Genomic DNA, 22,218 nt, shown 5'->3' with positions numbered 1-22,218 from the left:
ATTTCTTTTGTTGTTAAGCATATATTTATATCCTTATAACGTGAATTTAAATAATTTACTAACAGGGTCTCTAACAATAATTAATTTATTTAAAAATTTACTAATTTACTGTTTACAATGATCGCACACAGGCTGTGACGTCACAAGCACAACAGAATGTTGCAATGTTCTTAAATTCATAAACTTCCCTTGGCTTGGCAGACGCATACATGCATGCATATATTTACAGCTAAATGTGTGATTTGAGACACACATACCAACAACTATTTGGCGCGTCGGGGCTCCGATACCCTGTTTTTATAGAAATGGTATATGATGTTTAATGAAAACAATTATTAGTGTTTCTTCTGATAGCTGCACAAATACGAAATTATATTATATTATTATTACGAAATCATATATTTAGAAAACACAACTTTCTTTGGAGACATTTCCTGAGATGTCGCACATATGTATTGGGTGAGGTAGAATTTACCATTATATGAATTTCGTCCAAGAACAGAATCTTTAGTGGCTATAGTTAACTATTGTTATTGTAAGTATATCAGACATGCCTTCATATTCAATTTTCACTTTAAAACAGGAAAACTGTCAAGGAGTGCATACTTTTTGGATGAATATAAAAAATACGCCAGTAAGATCAAGGTAGGTAATCAATTTTTTTATTTAACCCATTAATTTATCTATACACCGACAAGATCGTCTTCACAGTACATATCGTCCAGAATCTGTATTTTTGTGTGAATATTATTTGTCGTTCTAATTATTATTATTTTCGAGTTTACTATTGCCAGGTTGACGACATTTCCATATTTCGCAGACCAATATTTTGCCACTATGAGAGTTAATATTTTATAAGTTTTTCACGAAATGTATTGTATTAAGGCAATACATTCTTAACTTTCCATATTCCTTTAGAAGGTATTATCATTTTGACTAATCCGGGTATTCATATTTCATATATGAGCCAAATCCTTTAAGAATCAGATTATAAGTACCATACATAAATGTTTATTTTATATTGTAAGTTTTATTTATCAAATAATTATTCTCTCATTATTGGTAAATTAATTCTTATTATTCTATACTAACTCATTTAAAAGCAACAGAAAGCATAAAACAATCGATTGTTTTAAAATGCTTGTGCATATCTTAAGACAAGTTGGCAGGGTTATGTGGAATATGCTGGATTGCTAGATGAAATTATAGGGTGCAATTTATTCTTTGTTATTTAAGAGCCCGGGAATAAGGAAAATAGAAAACCAGGTAAATGAGGTTTACACAAAAATATCAGATTTGCAAAAAACCAGTTTTCGTTACCCTTCTTTTACTAATTTGAAAGAAAATGGTGTCAAACGCAGGTACTACATTTGGTAGCGTCGCGTAGCAATACGTTTCGTCGCTGCGAGCGCAGCTATAAAAGCATCGTCATTCTGGTGGTTTCTAGCATTTCCCTTTGAGTAGTCGTGCTGAGTGGACGTGTGTTTTTAAACGTTCTGTGTCTGGAAAGTTGTATAACCAGATAGTGATATAGCGCGCTGGCTAACTATTCGGCAGCAAAAGAGGTGTGTTTGTGTGTGTGTGTGTATAAAAGAAAATTTTTGTAAAGCGTCGTACAAAATGGTTGCATATTATGATGATTCAGATGGTGTTGAGCAGCCCAAAACGTTAACATATTGGGTGCGAAATTTTCGCATGAAGCGCATGCAAATGCGTCGCAAATTGCGGGGCTCTGGAAGCCTGCGCGTTAACGCCATTTTGTCAACGGCGCTTTTCCAAGCTGAGCATGAACTGCGCAGGAAACAGCAAGAACGATTCAGTCGTTGGCTCGACGTCCAAACGAAATTAATTCCACATGGCAATACGCACGAAAGCAACTTCGACGAAAAATTTCATCATGCCTGTGACGTCAATGTGGAGAAAGAGACGGCCGAATGCGAACGACGCAATATTGAAAATAGCTTGTGGAGAAGCGAGCTAAGTGGCCTCGACAGATTTTTGAGCAGTTTAAGCAGCAGCAGCAATAAAAACAACAATAACATAAGCCAGTGCGCCATTGCTGTGAACAGTTAGTTAAAAAGAGACAACCCTATAGCACTTGGGTATTGGAGAAGTGTGTTTAAGCTTAAAATGTCATGAACAACTTGTTTTTCATTTCTTTGATTTGATAATTTGTTAAATTAGTTTTATTACGAAAGAAATTTCTCATTTGCAGTCGCAAAACGTGTGCAAACCTGTTATACATACATAGATTGTAATGAAAAATGTGAAGGCTGTGAAGAGTGTGATATGAAGAGGACGAGCAAATGGCCTTCGTAAGCGAGTAGTGTGAGTCATGGGAGACTGCCGTATGTCAACGCTCACCAAAAAGAAGCCTTTGGTCCGGAATTCACACTCGGTTTGTAAATTTATCCTATCAATTAGTTGTAACTTAGTTAATATTTTCTTTCTGGAAGTAGTGAAAATTTCCTAGTAAGCACAAAATAATTTTATATAGCTGATAGCTGAGGGTTGCATCGCACAAAGGCACGTATACCTGCATATGTATGTATATTAACGACGCCATTTTGGTTTGTGTGTATACATAAATGCTTGTGTGCATGCATGTGCGTAGGTATACTAACAAGGCTATTGCTTTACGGAAAAGACGCACTTGCGTACATACGTACATATACATATATTCATATTATATATGTGTATGTGTATGTACATGCCTTTGTTCTCTTTTCTGTGCATCAGTAAATCTTGTATGAATCTGTCTGCTATTTTTACGTATTAACAACAGTGCGTCCGCTTGTATGATTCATATTGAATCGAAAAATAGTTAAAGGAATTTTGAGGTTAAACTTTCACACATACTGCCAAGATTAGCATGCTGCGAAAAACTGTATATAGAAAAACTACTTGGAACTGATTAATATATATGTATGTTAACATAAATAAAACTATATTTGATGTAATTTTGAAATCAGTGTTGCCTTTATTATTTGCACTTATAAATCACATTGTCGTAAACATATTCGTCTATAATAGATTTTGTTTTACAGTTTTCCTGCTCCTCGAAACGTTAATGGCAACGATGAGGAGGAACGGAACACTTGACAAACATCCGCATCAAGAACGAAATCGAACTGACACACAAACCAACCAATCGATGGGCAAATTGTCGGTACCTACCATCGCGCGTCAGTCAATAATCGTTTCCAAGAATTTCGTTTCTATAACTGAGTGAGTCTTCACGTCTGTCCGTCTTCCGTCAACCACAATGGCAGCGACTTGCAAGCCAGCCGATCCTACACAGTTCGCAGCGGCAGCAGCAGCAGCAGCAGCGGCAGCAGCAAACACCACCGAGTCTCCCTTGCCCAAAATGCCAGATGCAGCTGACAAGTAAAATGGGGACAAGGCGGAATTGCGCGCGGCAGCAGCAGCAGCAGCAGCTTTAGCTCAACAGCAAGCAAACACGTGTGTGCCTTATGCCTCCTGGTCGGTTACCATCACAACTATCACTACCTACTCTACATAAAGCGGTCAGCAGTTGCTGACGGCGCATCCACCACCAACCCACACAGATATCTCTGCATACACGCGGTATTCGTATATCAGCTGCGAACGCAAAAACAATTACTTTTTGAAACAGATTTACAGCACAAGGAGCACGAAAGAAAGCATCCATCAACGTCGTCATCATTGGAATTTCTCTTAAATTACACAGTTATCTTGAAGGTCTGTCATCATCGTCAACGTCTACGTCTTCACTTTGGGTTCGTCGTATTTTCATCTGTGTCCTTCGTTTTATTCTGCTGGCACGTAAGCCGTATCGAATTTTTCTCCTTGAATAACTCTTGAATTACAGTCATAATTGCAAAGCAGTCGGTTCTTGCACAAGTCTACAAATTGATAGAGGAGTAATAATCGAGCACACTTGCGTTTTATGAGTCTATGCGTCGCTCATTATAGGAAGAAGTTTGAAATTTTACCCCAAAATTGTTACGCATAAATACGTGGGCTTCAATTTTTTTGTAGCGATGCGTCACAGTTGAACAGTGCCTGTGAGCGTCGGATTTCATCAGCGGGACCTCGCATCCTTTCTAGGCTTTGCACTCATGGGGTGTCGAGAGTGGAAGATCAACCACAGAGTGTCGTCGTCTGCCGTTTAACGCAAGCAATATGGATGCACCCGAACTTTATCCTCTTGTCTAGGAAAAAGACTATTTTTCGTTTACTATATTTTTAGAGAAACGTCGCAGTTGAACGGTGCCTGCGTGCGTCTGTAAGGAAGTTATCAAGAAAATATGTCGATGAGATATCGCAACCATCAATTTTCCTATCAAATCATTGCAATTTTAGTGGGCTGCTCAATGTCAGTACGCCAGGAGCACAAGTCGACATAATCAAATGGCAAAGCGTAACTCGTTTGTTATTCTTAACATGCACAAAATGTTGCGTTTGTTTCTCTTTTAGAATATTGAGCCCATGATATAGATGCGCACAATCACAAACGATACACATGTCTGTTGAAAAAGAGCTGAAACCTTGAAACTGTTTACAGTCTTGCCGGATCGGATAGCGTAACTTTTATAATTAGTACTCTTAAAATTTGGCTTCCGTAGCCAACTACAAACTTTGATCGTACACTTGTTTATGATTTCCAGCCATGGACTGGCTGCCAAAGCCTATATCTAACGAGAGCGAGGTGGATATGTTATCCTGCACGTAATGTTCGGAGGATCCTGTTCAGAACTATATAGCAGAGAGAATCAAACGAGAAAAGCGTAAATTTTGAGCTTATCCACACAAAAACATATCTTTTTGTATTTTATAGCAATATGACGCAGTTGAACTGTGCCTGCGCATATTGGAATTAGTTAGACCCATAAATTGGGCAATACTTGTAAGAGTTCAGCGAGGAAGCGTCATCTTAAAGGATTTTCACGTAAACTATTTGAATATCCCTGTGCACAAATCTTCCTTTTTCGTATCTTGTAGCTATATATAACCGCAGTTGAATGTGCCTGCGCATATCTGTCGGTAGCTGCTTCACAATGATAAAAGGGAAAAAGGGACCGTTTCGGCGAAGAAATCAAGATTTGGTTCTTTACCGGTGGAAACCAACCCCCTCTATAATCGTCAACTGCAAAAATGGATTTGTTACCTTTACTTTTTCTTCCCCTAGCTTGATTTTCTAAGCATATTATGTATTAATTGCAGTGGTTGCGTTTTTGGTTGATGTTCGGATGTTCACAAAACACACATTAACTCCAATGAATACCTGTAGCAAAATTTGTTGAGGCAATGGGAATCAAATGCCAACTTGAAAGCAATAAACACATCGATACGAACCGAATTCCAACATCAATGTCGATAAACCGAAACCGAACTGTTGTCAAGGTCAGCCCGACACTGAATACATCTTGAATTGCTTAAACCTGTTTTACAGCCAAGCGAAAAGACGATACTGAGTACACGAATAATACCTTCATAAAGGCAGCAACACTTGTCATCGTTTTTAGAGCGAGGATAATAGGCATGCCCCCCACTTCTGTCACTTCGGATTCAAGTCAAAGCGTGAGACATTTGCGTTCGCTTATCATTTGCTTTGCACTTTCACTTTTGCAGCGAATGCATTGCTTGTGCGCATATACCTTTTACTGCCAATTGCGTTTTTTGGACCGGTCTGGAAGCGGCCGATGTACACAAACAAACCACCTTTTCTCCATCTCCAAACTACTACTAGCTCTCACACTGCAAAATCGTTAAAGGGAATCAAGAACGATACATCAAGTTCATCCAGCTAGGCAAATCGTCAAGCAATGCCAGCACCAACACCACCACCACAACAACAAAATATGTTACAGCTGCCTTGATGGCCAGAGAGTTGCAGATCTCTAAATAGATCGATCACTCGCTCACAACGTACAATGTACAATTAACGTTTTTACATTACAGAAAACGTAAGCTGCAAAATAATGGCTGTGTTGGGTGGTTGGCGCTCTGGCGCCACACAGACAGCTCCTGCGCTCACAATCCAACCACTTGAGCGGAGCCAGACTCTGTTCTCACTCCGCCGAGGAGGCATCCCAACCTAGCTCGGCAGGCCAGCCTGGGTCAGCTCAGCCAGCAGCACGTAATGCATTGCACCGCATAGAAATATGCGCTCGGTCCGCGCTAAAGGGAAACAAATGCGTTTGGACCGAGACCCGCCACACCACAAAATACCAGCAGTCGCTAATGAGGCGAGCTGATGTGTTGTCGTTGTTATCGGGCAGCTGCCTGCAAGTACGCTACGTCATCGTCGCAACAGCGTCGCCGCCGCCTCCGCCACCGCAAGTTTCTTCGCATCCAGCATTTTGTGTATGTACACATCATGTATGTATTTGTAGTATGTAGTAGAAGCAGCTGAGCCAGCTATAACGACCCGATCTATGGAGCTCGTGGCTTATCGCAAAAGGGAACCAAATGCGACTAGTATTCAAGCAGCAGAACGAAGAGCTGTGCAGAAACAGCAACAACAGCAGTCGAGGCAGACAGACGGCGGCTTTCAATGGGCAGAGTTGACGGCGGTGGTATTCGAGATCAACTGGTTTTATAATCTGTTGCAAATTATCCGCTCATTCTCACTCCACTTCATAGGTAGCACACATGTTTTAACAGAAAACTCCGGTTATCAAAATCCATCGCAAAGGGAATCAAATGCGATTAGTGTTCGATGACGAAGAAGCTAGCTAGTCAGACCAGCTCTACGCTACGCTACGCTTCGATTTGCCAGTTGAGCGCTTAACTCCTGGTGCACCGTTCAACATTCCGCAAAAGGGAATCAATTGCGAGGTGGTACTGCAGCAACGCACGCACACACACACGCACACAGACACCCACCCACCCACACACATTCACGCATACATGCGGAATTTCCTGTTATGTGGGGCAGTCCAACACGTCCCACTTGGCCCAAAGAGCATCCAAATGCGATTAAGAGCAGCAGAAAGCAGGCAGGCGGCAGGCAGGGAAACGATGCCCGCAGCGAAAGACATCTACTTGTCGTCGTCGTCGTCATCATCATTGTTCATGTTGTTGTTGTTAGTGGTGTGTATACATTTTTCAGGTAAATTCCAACCCAGCCGACTAGGACAGTTGTCTGTCGGTCTGCCCAGCACACGTACTACACGTCAAGTTGTTCTCGAAGGGAATCCATGAGACACGCGCTACATCTGCATACGACATATTATTTTTCAATGTATTTTTTGTTTTTTTTTCTTCTAAGTTTATTATGTACTTACATGATCATACAATTAAGTATGTATCTTCCTATAGAGGCAATCCTCGTAACTCCAGGCTGTTTGAACGAAACTCTTCTGGCCATGGGCCGTAGTCTACCAAGAATGAATGTTTATTGTACAGCCCATGTAAATGAGCTATAACATGTTACTTTGTAAAAACAATTGTATAAGCCCGATCTTGGTATTGTAAGACGATTGTATAGTTATAATTGTAAAACTTTGACATGTACATATTTGTGTATGGCTTAAGAAACGTAGCAGGGACTCGTTCATTGAAGAATTCGACTGACGAGGACACCCTGATGTTCAACCCACCCACCCCTTAATATGAGAGTGAAGGAGCGACTTGAAAGAGGCTACTCCATTGCGCTCTTAAGGCGGGCCTGGCCATGACACTTATGTATCCATCTCCAGGGGCTTGCGGTGGTGCTGTACGCGAGCGGCAGAGGGGACAATCAACCGTTCAAATTGGCTGGCAGAACTAGCTTCAACTGTGCGAACTCTTGATTACCTGGTCGTCGATTCGCCAACCACCATTCCATGGGCTGAGATTGAATCTTTCGGGCTTGCTTATTTTTCGACTCTGATGTCGCATCATCGCTTCAAATTCCCAAAACTCTAAAATCAGCCATTTCCTGTCGTAAAAGGTGGAGCTGCAGCTGACCAAAATCCATCCGTTACGGCATCGACGCTTCATGGCAAGGGAGATCTGCACTTGAGCTGGAGGTCTTCTTCGTGTTTGTAACGCCACATATTAGCACGTCCTGTCGATCTAACACCTATGACTTGTTGGGAACATTTCATCTACTATGTCACTGCATCCAGTCCGAGGCTAATAGACAGATCCACAGATTTGCTGCCAGCTACAACTCTACTACTACTAATATTCAAAAAGCAACCAACACATCATTCTCATCGACACGTACGCGCGCACAAATCATTTTTGGCTTCGTCCGCTGACTAGGACACACCACACATGGGATAGTTTTTCAGCCGCCCCAAGATAAAACTTGAAAATCGACCTTCTTCGCATCGACAACACACACATATTCCCCTATATTAGGGCCAGCTGGCAGCTATAGGATCATCCTACTCAGATCGTTTTCTTCTTGTCTTCTGCTACTCGACCCACTCTAAGGCCAACGATGAGGCCGTTCGTTTCTGACGTTTTCTGAAAGGACTTCGTTTCTGGCGATTAGGATTTTTTGAAGGATTGCAAATATTTTCTAAAATTTCGGACAATTGGGCACAATTTGAATACATTTACAAACCGACGGCGGCGAGGGATTATAGTAAATATTTTGACAGCAGCGTGGGATTATACCAAAATGGACGGCAGCGGGGGATACCAAATTGAATAAACAACGTGGGATTCTCTTTCGTTTTCTTCGTGGGACTTATAGGGCTTCGGTTAGGAGATGTCGCTAGGTACAAGGCTTCTATTATTAGGACAACTGTGAAGGAGAGCCCAGTTGATGTCGAGAGGAGAATCGCAATGACTGCGGCGTGGGAACATTGTCGTTTGACTGCGGCGTGGGACATTATTGGTGACTGCGGCGTGGGAGTTCCGGACGGCTGCGTGGGAGTGAACTGGACGGCGGCGCGGGAGCTCGAGACGGCGGCGTGGGAGTTCGGGACGGCGGCGCGGGATCACTTGACGGCGGCGAGGGATCACTTGACGGCGGCGAGGGATTATTCTTAGTTTCGTCTGCTTTGTTTTCTCTATGATCATCGTCGGTATTCCCATGAGGCACAAATTAAGCAAAATTCATACGTTCAAAGCTGATATACAACATACATTTTGAAAGCTTTGTGCAAGCTAAACAAGCTTCATCCATATAGAACCGTAGAACCGCCTTAGTTGTTAATTAAGCATCAATAACCCGCACCCTTGACCTAATAACCTCATGACTGGAGCCTATCATCATTCCAATCAATATTTATTGTGTATAAACACGTTCCTGGAATACCGGAAAGCAATTTAACACGATGGTCCAGATAATCCCAAAGCCAGATGCCTATAAATGGATTATCTGCAGAATAAAGATGATTTTTTGAAAAAAGAAATCGGACTCGTCTTATTTTTGAAGTGTTGTTTTATTTTAAGTTGGTGTTGTGTTTGATTCTACCACAGCTTGAATAGTTTCCCGTAGGGATAGGTGCCATTGGACGGTCCACCTTTGTGATAGGTGAAATTGCCATGTGTTGTGCCATTTGAAAACGTTCCGAATCCATATGTGCCACTGGGTTGGAATTGCCCAGAACCGACGAAGTTGTCATGGAAGCCTATGTTTGGCTGTTGAGCTGTTCCCTGGTAAGGCGCTCCATACTGGGGACTACTCTGCAAGGGCTGGACAACTCGCGTCTCATTGAATCTTGGTCGGGTACTATTAAATCCCGGACCAACCCAGGGCTGATAGTTGGTCGCCGGCTTCACATATGTCGAGTTTGAGCGTCGAAGATTCGTATGGAAGTTTCGTGCAAATGATCTAGTCTCAAGGTTAAGACATCCAAACAGCAGAGCTGCAGTAAAAGAGATTCGAGAGGTTTAAGGCAAACCTACCAGATGCGTGCAAATATTGAGAAAAATAAGCTAACCCATGCTTAGCACCAGCTGATAAGATTTGAACATATTGATAACAAATTTCGCGACTCCCGTTAGCTCGTGTGGTATACGCCTCGGAATTCTAAATGAAACTGAAGACGGTTGCGAACAGCAGCCGCATCTTATCAGCCTTGGGCATTAATCATTTGTATTCCCTGTACGCAAGAAACGGGTAGGAATGAATTAATTGAAAACGATAGCAATTTCGTAAAAAATCGAATGTGTAGGACAGATAGAGTAAGCTATTTAGGCAGGCTTACAGGTTTACTTTTAGACTACCTTCTAACTTTTTTATTGATAGGATCATCAATAAAAAATCTTTTCCATCTCTCCCGAGGAAATAAATGATTAATTGCTAATCGCTTTGAAATTCATTTTCAAAGATGTTTGAACATTTTTTTCAAAGTACTTCGTTACGTATTATTCAAAACTGATTTGATCCATTTTCTTTTTGAAAATCCAGGTGCGTAAGGATACTTTAGTTGCGGACACAGGGTACCGCATAGGTGACTACTTTATTAAAACAATTCGGCCAGCTGTTTGTAAATTTGTACAATGTTTAAACAAAATATTTGCGCTTATCAATATCACAAGTGTTGTTCCCAAACATGCTTATTTATTCCTAGGAAAGCTATATAATTAAAGTCTTAAAACAGATTTTTATAGTCTGCTCACAAAGTGAAGCAGAGTATTTTGCTGTACGGCTCTTTCGTCTTGAAGGCATGACTAAACCAATCTCCGTCGAAGTCACAGCTTGAAGGTTCCTGCCTGTCAGGTGTCCCATTGGGAGCAGGGTATTGCACAGTCGGTTGCATCCGGAGCTCATATCTTATAGTATCATTAAATTACTAGCTATATGTACACTATGAGTAAGCCACATTTCAGCCGCGCTGCATGGGAAACAGACCTTGACAACTGCCTCGTCGCACAATTCGTATATCTGGAATAATATTTGAGTCAGAAGCTATTGTGGCTATTTGTGCAGCACAACTCACCGGCACCGCAGAACAGAGCGCAGTTAAACTTCTGTTCGTTGAGATACATTTGCCTGTTGCTCGCACAGATCGGATTATACTCTGGCGTTGTGGGGCAACGACCAAAGCAGTCCAGGAATTGTTGCGTCGCAGCCGGTGCTGCAGAGACAAACGGTGTCATAGTTCCCACCACTGGCTCATTGTTGACTAGCACAAAGTCGCCAGCCGGCCGAGCTGTTGGCCTTGTGCTCATTGGAGGCGAACCTGTGGTGGCTGCGAATATTAGGAAATCTTGGGTGGCCACTAGATCGCTGGTGATAAGGGCACAAACCGTTAAGAGCCATGGCTGCAGATAGTAATTAGTCATTTCTGAAATGTATCTGCGAGGCTCTGCTGTTGCACCTGAACTAAACCAAGCCACTTGGCTTACACTTATAAGACTGAATTAACACGAACATAAATAGACAAGTGACTTCATGAAACTGGTTTTCCACGATCAGTTTCTGGTAAATCCAGTTCGATCAGCTTTAAATTGTATCAGATTGCCCTTAATCGATCGCGATAACACAAAGCGGGACGTTCCCAAAAGCTAAACAGTGTTCGATATTTAAGTTTATCTATTAGTTAATACAAAGGCATTTCAAGTAGGTTGTAGAAATCCCCAGTAGAGAAAACAACAACATTTGTTAGCCTATAAAAATGACGTTGTATGGTGCGGAAGTTATACGAGGTCCCGGCATAGAGCTCGTGGGCGATAAATACCGCATAGATTGTTCCAGTTTCTGGTAGGGTGCAGTCTTGAAGCCAATGAGAGCTGAAACAATGAGTCATTTAGATGGTTGGCACAAACACTTGCAACAGCTAAGACTTACAGTTTGAGGTTTGGGGCATATTAGTTGGATGTTTGGATTCTGCTTCTTCGGCCTGCATATTTTGGTCACTTGAAGTCGTATTAAGGGCTCGTTGTAGACACTTGCCCATATGCATGCCACGCCTAGGTCGCCCACAGCGGCACTTTTCCAAAAGATTCTTTTGCATTTCAGGCGAAATGAAACGCGATTTGCACTGACTCTCGGACTCTTCTAAAATACAAAGTATCATGGGGTTTATATTTGATCTAAAATCTCTTGCTTTACGTACCTAGTATCTTAAGTTTTTCCTCCAGCTGTTTTTCCAGCTCGTCTGGATGATAGAATTTGTTGGTCTCACTCGCAGCAATTCCATTCCAAATGTGCGGATAATTTCTGCGCGATTTGTGCTCAATACGGACCAGTTCCTTGCTATATGTGTGATAAGTTTAATTTATGTTATTGCCCATAAGATGCATCTCATGTACGTACACTCTTCCAACTAGTTTAGTGGGATCCATTTTAATAATCGTCTTCCTGTTGGTTAAAATATGTGTACTTTGAGTTTATTTAAATATGCCTCTGTCATTCGAGCATTTCCCATGGCAACGAAATCAACAATTGGGGTGATATTTTTCCTTGTTAATTATACAGGCATCACGCTTATCGACTGCAGTTCAAATTTACTGATGATTCCCGCTAAGAATGAGCCAGGAATTTTATATTAATCAGGTGCTAGAAACTCCTATTCTCTTATTCAAAAATCCATATTACGTACTCACAGCTTGAAAGCCATTATTTCAAACTCAAGAAGACTTATCTTCTATTACACTTCCATTCCCTTCCAAAATTGTCAAAGTTTGAGATATACTTTCTTAGGATGACCGTATTAATGCACGTAGCAGACATCTCCGCCTCCATGGAAATACAAATAGTCCAGATGATTCAATCTGTGGAAACTAGTCTCAATTTTAAAGATAAGCATCAATCCAATCATATTGAACAATGGTTTCTGAAAGAACTGAATAACATGAACTATCAAAAATAACCTCGAGTTCTGATTGTATTTTTGGTAATGATCGGATATTTTTGTAAGTTTTTGTATTTTTTGGTACTCTTATTAAGGTAGCTATAAATATCAAATACATTATTTATGAGTGTCACACAATTGTAATATAATTTCAAATGTTCAGATTATATAAAGGCGAAAGCAGATAGTTTAAATGTTATTGTACTGATATACTTTTTATATTTGCGGGACACTTGATCAATAATATTGTTAATTTTAGTTAACGTGTGAGTAAGCACAATTGGAACGTATTAGGTTAGTTAAGCTTATGATTGAAACACGATAAATTTGAAAAGTTTCAATATTAATAATTCATATTGACGGACAGTGAATTTATCAAATTCATATATTGTAAAAAGCTAATGGAATTATTAAATAATAGCTTTCACAAGTATTAATTTCTTAAAAATATGCGTGGCGCTTAAGTAAATTTTACAGCTGCAAATGTAAGCTCTTAAATATATACAACGCACTGATTATTTTGATAGCTAATTACAATGCAAGACCGACAGAAGACAGGAAAACAGATACAGTCACACACATTTACACTTTTACTTAAAAGCTAGACAACATTAACTTTAGCCTAATGTAATATATAATATAATATAATAATAGAATAACAGTGCCAATACGCATAATCAACGGTTCTGGCTTCAAAAACAGTTGCCCACTTAGTACAATCTTAATTCTCTTGCATTCTTACGATTGCTCATTTTTTTCGTTAGCGCTACATATTAAATACACGTATATTTATATATATTCGTATATAAATATACATGCATTAAAATGTGTATTTAAATATATAAACTATTTTTTAAACAGTCCATAGTTTTGGTTTATCATATTGGCATTTTAGCACGCGAGATAATTCATCATTCCTGTTAGATATTCAAAAAGGAAAAACCGTCTCACAATATACCATTCGTATAATATTGATAGCCATCGTACAGTTTTGTTGAGAGGCTTTTTAGTGAGTCCTGCACAAGCTGTTCAACCTTGCGTTCCATTTCCTGCTCAGTTAAATTCATATGAAAACGTTTTCGGAGATTCTGTACTGTGCCGGAACAGCCATTCCTAAAGCATGGCAAATGCGCATCTACAGAAAAAAAAAAGGAACACCGTCAAAAATGGTTTTTGATGCGTTTAATTTTACCTACTGCTTCGCATGATTTCAACAAAATTGATGATGCGGTCCATGTGCTTGCGCACAGACATCATGCCGACGAGAAGCAGGCGATTGAACTCCCGCCAATGTACGGAGCCTGTGCCTCCCATAACATCGACAAATTCGTGCGTGAGCTTAAAAGGTGACTGCTCGAAACCTGTGAGAGGCCGAATACAATGAGTATCTATGACCAAACGGTTGTAATTCAAATATTTACCCAAATTTTTAGGAGATATGCTAAGAATGAAGCCGAAGTCTATATGTATTATATGACCATCCGAATGAAAGAGTATGTTACCATTATGCCTAGGGGTTGTAAAGGGTAAATCGGGCTGTAAGAACAGATTTAACGCGCGTATCTCAGACTTACCTGTCCTTAACCTGCAGAAGATAGGATATCAGACAATAAGCCGCACAGCTTGCAACGAAATTCTTTTGGGCTTGACTGAAGCATTCGCCTGTGGGTATACCATATTCATCAATAAAATAATCTCGTAAAGATTTGTTTGAGTTCTTTTTAATTTGATGCAACGAGACAGTGTTTAGTATAGGCTCAATCAAACCACTGTCATTCGAGAGGCAAATTATTTTATACGGCCGCACCCACAGATCCACATTTTCTTCCTGCCAAATAATCTTGAACATCTGTCAAAGCACAATGATATATACAACGAATTCTCGAAGCTGGTGGATAAGCGAGTTAATTACCTGCAGTAGCTGCGTGGCCATCAGCTCTTGTCTCAAATCATCACCACACTTGACAATCGCCGAGAACAGTCGCCAGTTCGATAAATGGCCATAGGGGGAGGACTCGCGTATGAGTTTCTCCTTCATATGCCAGGGTTCCTACACAGCAAACAAGTATTACAACTGCTGCTTATTATAATACGTATGTTTACACAAACCTTTAGAACCGCCGCAGATGGATCCTCAGGATCGTTGCTAAAGGACTTTGTGTTCTCGCAGCTCAAATTGTTGCAGTGCCGAGTCCGAACGTCGCCAATGTTAAAGACAATTGGTGGACCTGTGAATGAAAAGTTGTTATCATCAGAGCTTCTTATCAGTGTTTCTCTTCGCATATTTTACCCTGATCTCTAGAGTCGCATGAGTCTAACGACATCTGCGAGATGGCGTCCCGCTCGCTGATTTTGCGCATGTTTAAGTACTGCGCGGTGATTTCATCATCTTCCTGTGACCAGACATCATCTGCAAGCAGCTGCAACCCGCCCAATGACAGCAGATTGCCACTGCAGCAGCAGCTGTGTACGGCCGGATCTCCGCATTTGCACTCTGCATGCGATTCAATGCCCTTTTTGCGGCGACAGCTGGAACCATGATGGCTTTCACTACAGCTGGGGATGCGGCTGCAGCTTTGATTCAGGCAGACGCCTTCCAAATGTTCCTCGCTCTTGGTGTGCCGCAGCGACGGCATCATCTTCGGTATTAGCGGCGAGGTGTGAATGTCAGGCACCTCCACTACCTCCACGTAAATAATGTACGGAGTTTTGTCTTTGGAATTTAAGACAGCAGTCTTTTCCTCTGTGATGCGTACCACATGATGCGGCACATCCGAGTAAAGCGGCAACCAGACACGAGCGGGCAAATTTTTGTTGATCAGGTTAAGACACATCCGCAGTGCTGAAGTCTTCTCCGCCTTGGACGGCAGCGATGTCAGATTCTTGCCCGCATTCATTAGCGCCTTCATGAACTCCTTTTGCGGGGAAGTCTTTGGCGCACCGCAATTGCAGAATGTGCGATGTCCCAGAAGACCATTAACCTGACCCCGAACCGTTTCAAAACAAGTGCAGCCATTGTCGAAGGCACGTCCTGAGCTCAGATCGCCCAAGCACAGCTTTGCAGGTGCTGCGGGCAGCGTTTGTGTGGTATACGATGGCTCCTGGTATACTCGATGCGTTTTGTTGCCGGAATCTGCGAGCAACACTGTGGCATCGGATTGGGAGCGATGGTGTGTTTTTTTTACGAGAGCAATAGCTGGACTTTGGCTAGATTTGAGTTGGTGCTTGCCCTCTTTCTTCGAGAATATCTCCTTCATGAGCGACAGCTTCGACTTCCTGCTTTTACTGCTGCTGCCCAGCGAGTCCACCTGATGATTATACGCCTCCAAAAGCCAGAGACACTTGAGGGAGAAGTCAACCGACTTTCGGCAACGTATGGTGAGGTAGGGATCCAGCACTTCAGCCAGTTCGTCCATTTCAATATACATTACGATTAGCTGCGGTATATAAAGGTCGACTTCCTGGTCGGAAAAGCTAAATATCTTGTTGCCAATAAAGCTCAGCACGCCTGGCTCCTTCGAGTAGAACAAATAATGCACAGCGAAGTGAATATTGAAAACGGGCGATTCAAAAAACCGCAACAGGCCGCTGGGACCCCGATCGCTGCTCTGCTGGGAGCCAGAAGTGGGCGCATGGTCATTTATATAATATTTCACTACGCCTGGCACGGGCATCTTCAGTTGGTTCAGCGAGCTCATGGAAGCGCTCATCGTCAACGCCGCAGCGTGATTGGTTTCAGTTTTTGCAACCGGCAGCCGCAACTTCAGTGTGCGCTTCTTAATCTGCAGACTTGTTGAAGTATCCAACGTGGACGCAGTTCTACTGGCGTCTGTTGTCGTTTCAGTTGCAGGAGCTTCGGTTGTTGTACCAGCTGCTTTCCTACTGGAATTGGAGCTGAGTAGGCTGAAGAACTCTTTCCTTTTAGAAACGTCTGTGGGGGACTTGGCCGCATCCGGGGAGTTTGACACTCCACTGCTGGGCGTGGTGGATATTGCCGATAAATTGTCCTGCGGCTCGCCAGTCTTCAGCTTGACTGCATTCTTCTTCTCGTGGTTCTCAATTATGCTCTGGGCCGTGCGGAAAATCGCATTCTTGGTGGCACCGAAAAAGTTCTTAAAGAGCACTTGATCGCTTTTACTGTTCTCAGTTGGAGTAGCTATTGGTGTAGGTGTTGCATCTGGGGTCTTTGCGGGCGTAGTCGCTGCTGGTACCGTAATATTGTTGAACGGCGCTTGCGATGTGGACGATGGCATGTGGTCCTCCTCATGGCCTTCTAGCACCGGTTCTATCTCATTGGGTGCTGTTCCGAGCTCCAAGTTAATCGCCGCCTGGGACATGTTCATTACTCGATAACGCAGTCTATCATCCCCATCGCGCGATTTCTGATCTTGCCCCTCTGCTGACGAAAAGGTGCAAGCATCCGATTCTATTGGATTGCAGGCCACCTCGGTAAATTTGGCTTCCACAAAGTCGATGCATTTCTTGGCTCCCGCTTCCGCATTGGCATCCATTGCACCCAGATTGAGCGCCTCATGAGAGTGGCCTATGCGACTAAGGGATATTTGGTCCGACTCCGAGCCACATATAATGCCTGACAGACGAAGGTTGAGGATGGAGGTTAAGTATAAATTATAATGCTTACATATGGTCCATTAAAAAAAGGGTAACTTAGCTTCACATATGACAACTTTACCCATGATAAACTATATCTCATATGCAAATAAATTCCCAAAATATTTTGTATATTTCCTCACCTGAATCATCCGATCCCAGGCTAGCCAGATCCTCGCGCTTTTTGCTGCTCCCTGCACTGCTGCAACTGTTGCTGCTGCTGTTGCAGCCACTTATGTCATCGATCATGTCCTGTGTGTCCCCGGCCAACTCGTTCGGCTTGCTTTGATTTTGCAGCGCTGGACAGGCATTATCTGTAGCAGGAAAAGATCAGTATTAAAACTTCGCTGTCAACCGACTGAAGCTACTCACCAACTACGCTGGGTATATGCTCGATCTGCGGCGGATCCGCTCCTGAACAGTCAGAGGCGACAAGCTCTACATTGGGAGGAGCATCGGTAAGGGCTGGATTTGGATTTGGTGGGGAAGTGGCAAGTGCGGTCGTAATATTGGCTGAGTTTGTGTCAATCTTCGAGCACATATTGCTGTTGAGTTTAGATGGTTGTGAGCAAAATATTGCCTCACCTTCTGCATTGGGTGAGGAAGTCTCCACCTGGAATTGTCATAATATTCAATAACCTTTAACACGCTAGCAAAAGCTTATTTAAGTAAGAATGTTGCAGTCCGAAAACATCTTTGGAGATGTGTCTTAAGATATATCCACCTAGCTTCATTTTCTTTATACGACTTTATATTCCAATCCCAAATCGCGTTTATACGGACAAATAGGCGGGCGGGAAGACATATGGACATTGCATTAACCTAATGGAATCTTTCAACTTTGAGAACGAGTATGCAAATCCAGAAATTAACCTGATTTAGCTTAAAGCTTCACTGCACCAGAAGCGAAGAAAAAGCTTTCTCGCGTTATCGCTCTCTCTCTCTCCCACTCTCTTTGAATTAAATTTAAAAAATTAATAATTTAGTAGTAAATAAAAACGATGAAATAAGAGTACAAAAATAACATTATGAGGTTCTGATTGTTTATATCTAAGGTTTAACTTATAGTGAAAAAATCGAATTTATAGAATTAAAAAAGTGAATCCTAGAATTTGAGTAAGGAATAATTTAGTGTTGATGAAAGAAGTATAACTTAATTTCAATTTTGTATGTGTTATTGCCGCTTCTGATAACCCGGAATATACAAAAATGCAAAGTGCCAAAAAATGTTAACAATAAAAAAGTGATAAGAACAGACTGTAAACATACAGTAACTTTGTATGTATGTGTAAATTCATACGCCCTCACACACACACACACACAGGTTGTATACAAATACGTCCACACACGTGTGTATGTATGTGGACTCGAAACATGTTCAAGTTCACCAGTGTTGACAACAGTCGCTGCATCCGCTGTTGCCAAATTTACTCACCTCGAATATGCGTTGCAGGGCACTGTCGAGACTTCGGTTGCGATGATGTTGCGTGTGGTTGGTGCGTGTGCTGCTCACCTGAGCAACAGGCGCCAGCAATATGCCCATCGATCTACAAAGGTAGGAAAATAAGTCAAATTAAAAGACAATTTCTTTCAAACAAAAATCAATATGGTTTCGTCAGCATTTGCGCTGTCAGCAGGTGCACAAGTGCAATCAATGCAAAACAATAAGCGAGCGCGCGAGCACAAACACACAACACACAAATCTGCAAATACTTATACACGTATTTATGTATATATGAGCACTCACACCATACATCTACACACATACATACATATGTATATGTAGATAGGAATGTTAACGTAATTACTGTCTTTCTACGTTTTGCTGCGCGCAATGGAGAGCTAAGCTGAGCAAGTGAAATTATCAATGTTTAGAAGGTAAATAACAAAACAGAAAGCACAATTAAGAAAAATAAATCACGCAAGAACCAATAAGGGCGAGAGCAACAGGTGCTCGTAATACGAATAGATTCGGTGTGAAATTCTATTTAACTGTTGCTGTTAGCACCATTTTCCATATGCTAATCTAACAGTCATGTTGACGATAATAAATGTTAGTATGCACTGTTACTGTAAACAATTGCTTGAGAAAGATTCAAGAAAACTATTTCAGTATATCTGACTAGGCAACCTTCAACCTAACAAGAGTGATTTAGTCGGGAGGGTCAGACTAGAACCTCTCGCCGAGCTGACGTCACAAATTCCAGTTCCTTTCCACACACACACACACATGCACAAAATGGCAACAAACACAAACGGAACTTTGAGCATTTTACGCTGCGACTGCGCTGCTTCTTCCCTTAGCTGCACACAATGCAAATTCCTTTTATGATTTACTTCCGATCTTAAGACAATTAATGCATAAAAACAACCGAAGTCATTTATTCAATTCAATAAATTGAATATTGTGGATCTGTACATACTGTTAGAGTATATATATGAACCTATTGAAGCTAGACGTGCTCAAAAACAGGATTTCGATATCGATTTCAGTGTAAATTATCGATTACTTGCAAAGAAATTGCCAGCCATGAACCCTCAGATAACCTGCGCTCAAATTTGTGTCTAGTTCTTATGACTTCTGCAAACAGAAACGGGTTCAGGGCATATCGTAACTTACCTGTAATCTAGGCTTAAGTTCCTTTCGTGCTTTGAAATGCTTTTTGGTGATATGCCGCTCGCTTGGGTCCCTGCAAGTTCAACTGTTGTTGGAACCACGCTCAGGTTCGGACGCCCGTGCACGGAGGGCATAGATTGATTAAGTCCACGTATCAGGCGCGGCCCGGATGAGCGTACGTGCTTCGGCGTGCTTGCCACTGAGCTATTGGATAGTCTTGAATTCGTGGAGTGGATGATACAGTTGCTGCTCACGCTACGGCTTTGTATGCTGGGAGGCAGGGTATTTGAGAAATGAGGCATATACTCTCCATGGCCTTTTGACATTGCAGTGGGTGCAAGCCGCATCTGAAAGCGTCCGTCTTCAGTTGAGGTGCACTCAACACGGTGTTCGTCAGAGATCTCGCCAGGATTGCTGCTCCATAGGGAGCAGGTCTGAAGATTTGCGACTGCAGTCGTGGCACTTTGCACTACAGTGCTGTTGCTGTATTCGCTCGAGCTGCTTGTACTGACGCAGGCAACCGTCGAGTTATCCGAATCATCATCGTCATCTGGCGGCGGAACTGGACTGACTGGCAGCGGATTAGGGCTGATGATGGCGTGGTTCGCCTTGCCGTTCATGTTATAATCAGAGTGCCCTTTCACACAGGACAATCGCACTAAAGCGGGCGCACAGTAATCAACAATATCGGTGCTGGCGACAGCTGCATCCACGGCCGGATGATACACATTGCCGTGCATACGCAGCTCGTCCTCGGCAGCTATGACAATATGGAGCCTCGGCTCAGTGACAGTCTCGGGTATTGGCAGACGGTATTGACACACATCGCTAGGAGCCTCTGCGTTCGATTTAGTAGCGCCAAGGATACCTAGGTCGCCGTTTTGCATACAGTCTGATGTTGGAACATTACACACAGCCGAGACTGTTGTTGAGCAGGGCGTGTTGCTCTTCTTGATTTTATATGGTGAGATGAGGGAGTTCATTTTCTGATTGGATAGGTCTTGTTCTTTGGTTCAGAGCGGGAGCGTTCCTCCTTGATACTTGTTGCTATATTCAGTTCCTTTCGCCAGCTTCGTCCGCATTATAACCTGCTCCATTTTAGGCTGCTGCTTTTGTTTATTGTGGGCAGCCATGGATTTAGAGGCTTTGCCGAATATTTATCCTTGATTTACCGAGTATGCGAGTGAATTAGTCAGGTGCCCTGCAATCAACAAAGAGAATTGTGAGTTTAAGCAAATTTATAGATGATGCACGTCTTACTTGAATTAGAGCTGTTTCTTTCGACTTCCGACCCTGCTCTCGTTTCCAATTCATTTGTCTTATGTGTGCTTATATTCATTTCTATTTCGAAACAATAACAAATCCCTTTGTGCTAGATTTGTAGCGCAGCTAGTCGCATAGTCTCGGATCTTAAATTAGTTTTCGCCAATGAATTAACCGATAAAAACAAAACTGCATACCACAGATTGTTAATTTTAATCGCAATTAGTGGGAACAAAGAGCTAGTGCTAGTGATGGTAAAAACAAATCGGAGCATCAATGTATCGAAAATCGATGTGTGCTCAGCATGGGTCAAGTGTTATCTCTAGATAACGGCACAAAACCGTTTACAAAACAAAACATTACGAAAAACTTGTAGATACTTATTCTAGCTTCCCCTTTAAAATCAAAAAGTACCAATTCGAAAGTAGTTTTCAATTAAGCGTATATATTTATACGCCATCTAATCATTTTGTCGTTTTTTTTTATTTGCTAAGCTCAGTTTCACATCACTAGATACTGTATATGGGCACAGCAACTACGGAATATTAGGGTGTGGCACACCTGCGCAAACTCTACACATTTAGAAAAGCATAAAACTGCAGACATAAGGAACACCCGAACTCAGACTTTGTAGACTCTGTCTAAAAAATGATCTCAACATAAGTTGGTCGGCATTTGGGATTCCCACGCCACCAAAATTTTTAACATTTTCAAATAAATTGACTAAGAAGAAAGTGAAACACCTTAAAACTTGAAAATTAAGTAAAAACTAAATCAGTTTCAGGAAGCCCACTGTAATTTAATGCCTTGTGCCTTGCTATAATGAGAAAAACCCGGTGTATGCGTGCTCATGAACTTAACGCAAATTAGTTTGAACACAAATAAACCATATGCGAGCTTGTAATTCCGATAATAATCCCTGGTTTTAATTATATTAATTGTGCAACAAGCATAATCTACCGCATCATAGTATTTATTTTACTTTGCAACAAGTAT

At 41.8% G+C, this 22,218-nt stretch overlaps 5 protein-coding genes and 1 non-coding gene across 11 annotated transcripts; 2 read left to right on the top strand and 4 right to left on the bottom strand.

Moving 5' to 3' along the window:
* The first annotated feature begins 1,429 nt into the window (after positions 1–1,429).
* Positions 1,430–9,341, top strand: LOC26531816 (uncharacterized). 3 transcript variants are annotated; one of them, XR_011416810.1, is made up of 4 exons: positions 1,430–1,565; positions 2,216–2,398; positions 3,048–6,323; positions 6,381–9,341. It is a non-coding gene; the product is annotated as an uncharacterized protein (transcript). The 3 variants fall into 3 exon arrangements; XR_011416811.1 differs by having other exon boundaries at positions 3,034–9,341; XR_004304709.2 differs by having other exon boundaries at positions 1,431–1,565; positions 3,048–9,341.
* On the top strand, positions 1,572–2,300 carry LOC138910832 (uncharacterized). The gene has a single exon (XM_070209509.1). It carries the CDS (start codon positions 1,621–1,623, stop codon positions 2,071–2,073), a length of 453 nt encoding a protein of 150 aa, XP_070065610.1. The 5' UTR covers positions 1,572–1,620; the 3' UTR covers positions 2,074–2,300.
* Positions 9,342–9,352: 11 nt separating the features above from the next.
* On the bottom strand, positions 9,353–10,007 carry LOC26530556 (uncharacterized). The gene is made up of 2 exons (XM_015173341.3): positions 9,873–10,007; positions 9,353–9,797 (listed from the first exon to the last, which is right to left on the bottom strand). Exons 1-2 carry the CDS (start codon positions 9,904–9,906, stop codon positions 9,400–9,402), a joined length of 432 nt encoding a protein of 143 aa, XP_015028827.1. The 5' UTR covers positions 9,907–10,007; the 3' UTR covers positions 9,353–9,399.
* A 346-nt stretch (positions 10,008–10,353) lies between these two features.
* On the bottom strand, positions 10,354–11,351 carry LOC6627337 (uncharacterized). 3 transcript variants are annotated; one of them, XM_015173249.3, is made up of 3 exons: positions 11,185–11,322; positions 10,875–11,126; positions 10,354–10,819 (listed from the first exon to the last, which is right to left on the bottom strand). In XM_015173249.3, the coding sequence occupies exons 1-3, from the start codon at positions 11,195–11,197 to the stop codon at positions 10,761–10,763; spliced, it is 324 nt and encodes a 107-aa protein (XP_015028735.1). In that variant the 5' UTR covers positions 11,198–11,322; the 3' UTR covers positions 10,354–10,760. The 3 variants fall into 3 exon arrangements, with proteins under 3 accessions (XP_015028735.1, XP_015028734.1, XP_015028733.1); XM_015173248.3 differs by having other exon boundaries at positions 10,875–11,117; positions 11,185–11,306; XM_015173247.3 differs by having other exon boundaries at positions 10,875–11,351.
* Positions 11,352–11,452: 101 nt separating this feature from the next.
* On the bottom strand, positions 11,453–12,934 carry LOC6627338 (uncharacterized). The gene is made up of 4 exons (XM_002052199.4): positions 12,194–12,934; positions 11,994–12,133; positions 11,726–11,935; positions 11,453–11,667 (listed from the first exon to the last, which is right to left on the bottom strand). The coding sequence occupies exons 1-4, from the start codon at positions 12,220–12,222 to the stop codon at positions 11,540–11,542; spliced, it is 507 nt and encodes a 168-aa protein (XP_002052235.1). The 5' UTR covers positions 12,223–12,934; the 3' UTR covers positions 11,453–11,539.
* Positions 12,935–13,085: 151 nt separating this feature from the next.
* LOC6627339 (phosphatidylinositol 4-kinase beta) lies at positions 13,086–21,458 on the bottom strand. Of its 2 annotated transcripts, XM_002052200.4 has the most exons (12): positions 21,220–21,458; positions 19,963–21,160; positions 18,778–18,889; positions 17,715–17,955; positions 17,486–17,656; positions 15,022–17,322; positions 14,841–14,959; positions 14,644–14,781; positions 14,306–14,580; positions 14,153–14,241; positions 13,928–14,092; positions 13,086–13,866 (listed from the first exon to the last, which is right to left on the bottom strand). In XM_002052200.4, exons 2-12 carry the CDS (start codon positions 20,940–20,942, stop codon positions 13,679–13,681), a joined length of 4,779 nt encoding a protein of 1,592 aa, XP_002052236.1. In that variant the 5' UTR covers positions 20,943–21,160; positions 21,220–21,458; the 3' UTR covers positions 13,086–13,678. The 2 variants fall into 2 exon arrangements, with proteins under 2 accessions (XP_002052236.1, XP_015028732.3); XM_015173246.3 differs by lacking the exons at positions 19,963–21,160; positions 21,220–21,458 and adding an exon at positions 19,090–19,225.
* Positions 21,459–22,218: the final 760 nt, after the last annotated feature.

This window comes from Drosophila virilis, chromosome 4 (genome assembly GCF_030788295.1).
Source record: "Drosophila virilis strain 15010-1051.87 chromosome 4, Dvir_AGI_RSII-ME, whole genome shotgun sequence".
NCBI classification, from domain to species: Eukaryota; Metazoa; Arthropoda; class Insecta; order Diptera; family Drosophilidae; genus Drosophila; species Drosophila virilis.
Note: the sequence above shows the minus strand (reverse complement) of the source record. Positions and strands in the feature narration are given on the sequence as shown.

Bases quoted from the DNA above. Each gene is read 5' to 3' on its own strand.
- LOC138910832 (XM_070209509.1), top strand. From the start codon at position 1,621: ATGGTTGCATATTATGATGATTCAGATGGTGTTGAGCAGCCCAAAACG.
- LOC26530556 (XM_015173341.3), bottom strand. From the start codon at position 9,906: ATGTTCAAATCTTATCAGCTGGTGCTAAGCATGG. The intron at 9,798-9,872 runs GTTAGCTTATTT...CTTTTACTGCAG, and splicing joins TCAGCTGGTGCTAAGCATGG to CTCTGCTGTTTGGATGTCTT.
- LOC6627337 (XM_015173247.3), bottom strand. From the start codon at position 11,220: ATGACTAATTACTATCTGCAGCCATGGCTCTTAACGGTTTGTGCCCTT. The intron at 10,820-10,874 runs GTGAGTTGTGCT...ATATTATTCCAG, and splicing joins CGCTCTGTTCTGCGGTGCCG to ATATACGAATTGTGCGACGA.
- LOC6627338 (XM_002052199.4), bottom strand. From the start codon at position 12,222: ATGGATCCCACTAAACTAGTTGGAAGAGT. The intron at 12,134-12,193 runs GTACGTACATGA...TCACACATATAG, and splicing joins ACTAAACTAGTTGGAAGAGT to CAAGGAACTGGTCCGTATTG. The intron at 11,936-11,993 runs GTACGTAAAGCA...TTTGTATTTTAG, and splicing joins GGAAAAACTTAAGATACTAG to AAGAGTCCGAGAGTCAGTGC.
- LOC6627339 (XM_002052200.4), bottom strand. From the start codon at position 20,942: ATGAACTCCCTCATCTCACCATATAAAATCAAGAAGAGCAACACGCCC. The intron at 14,782-14,840 runs GTTTGTGTAAAC...TTTGCTGTGTAG, and splicing joins CATCTGCGGCGGTTCTAAAG to GAACCCTGGCATATGAAGGA. The intron at 14,581-14,643 runs GTAATTAACTCG...GTGCTTTGACAG, and splicing joins TGGCCACGCAGCTACTGCAG to ATGTTCAAGATTATTTGGCA.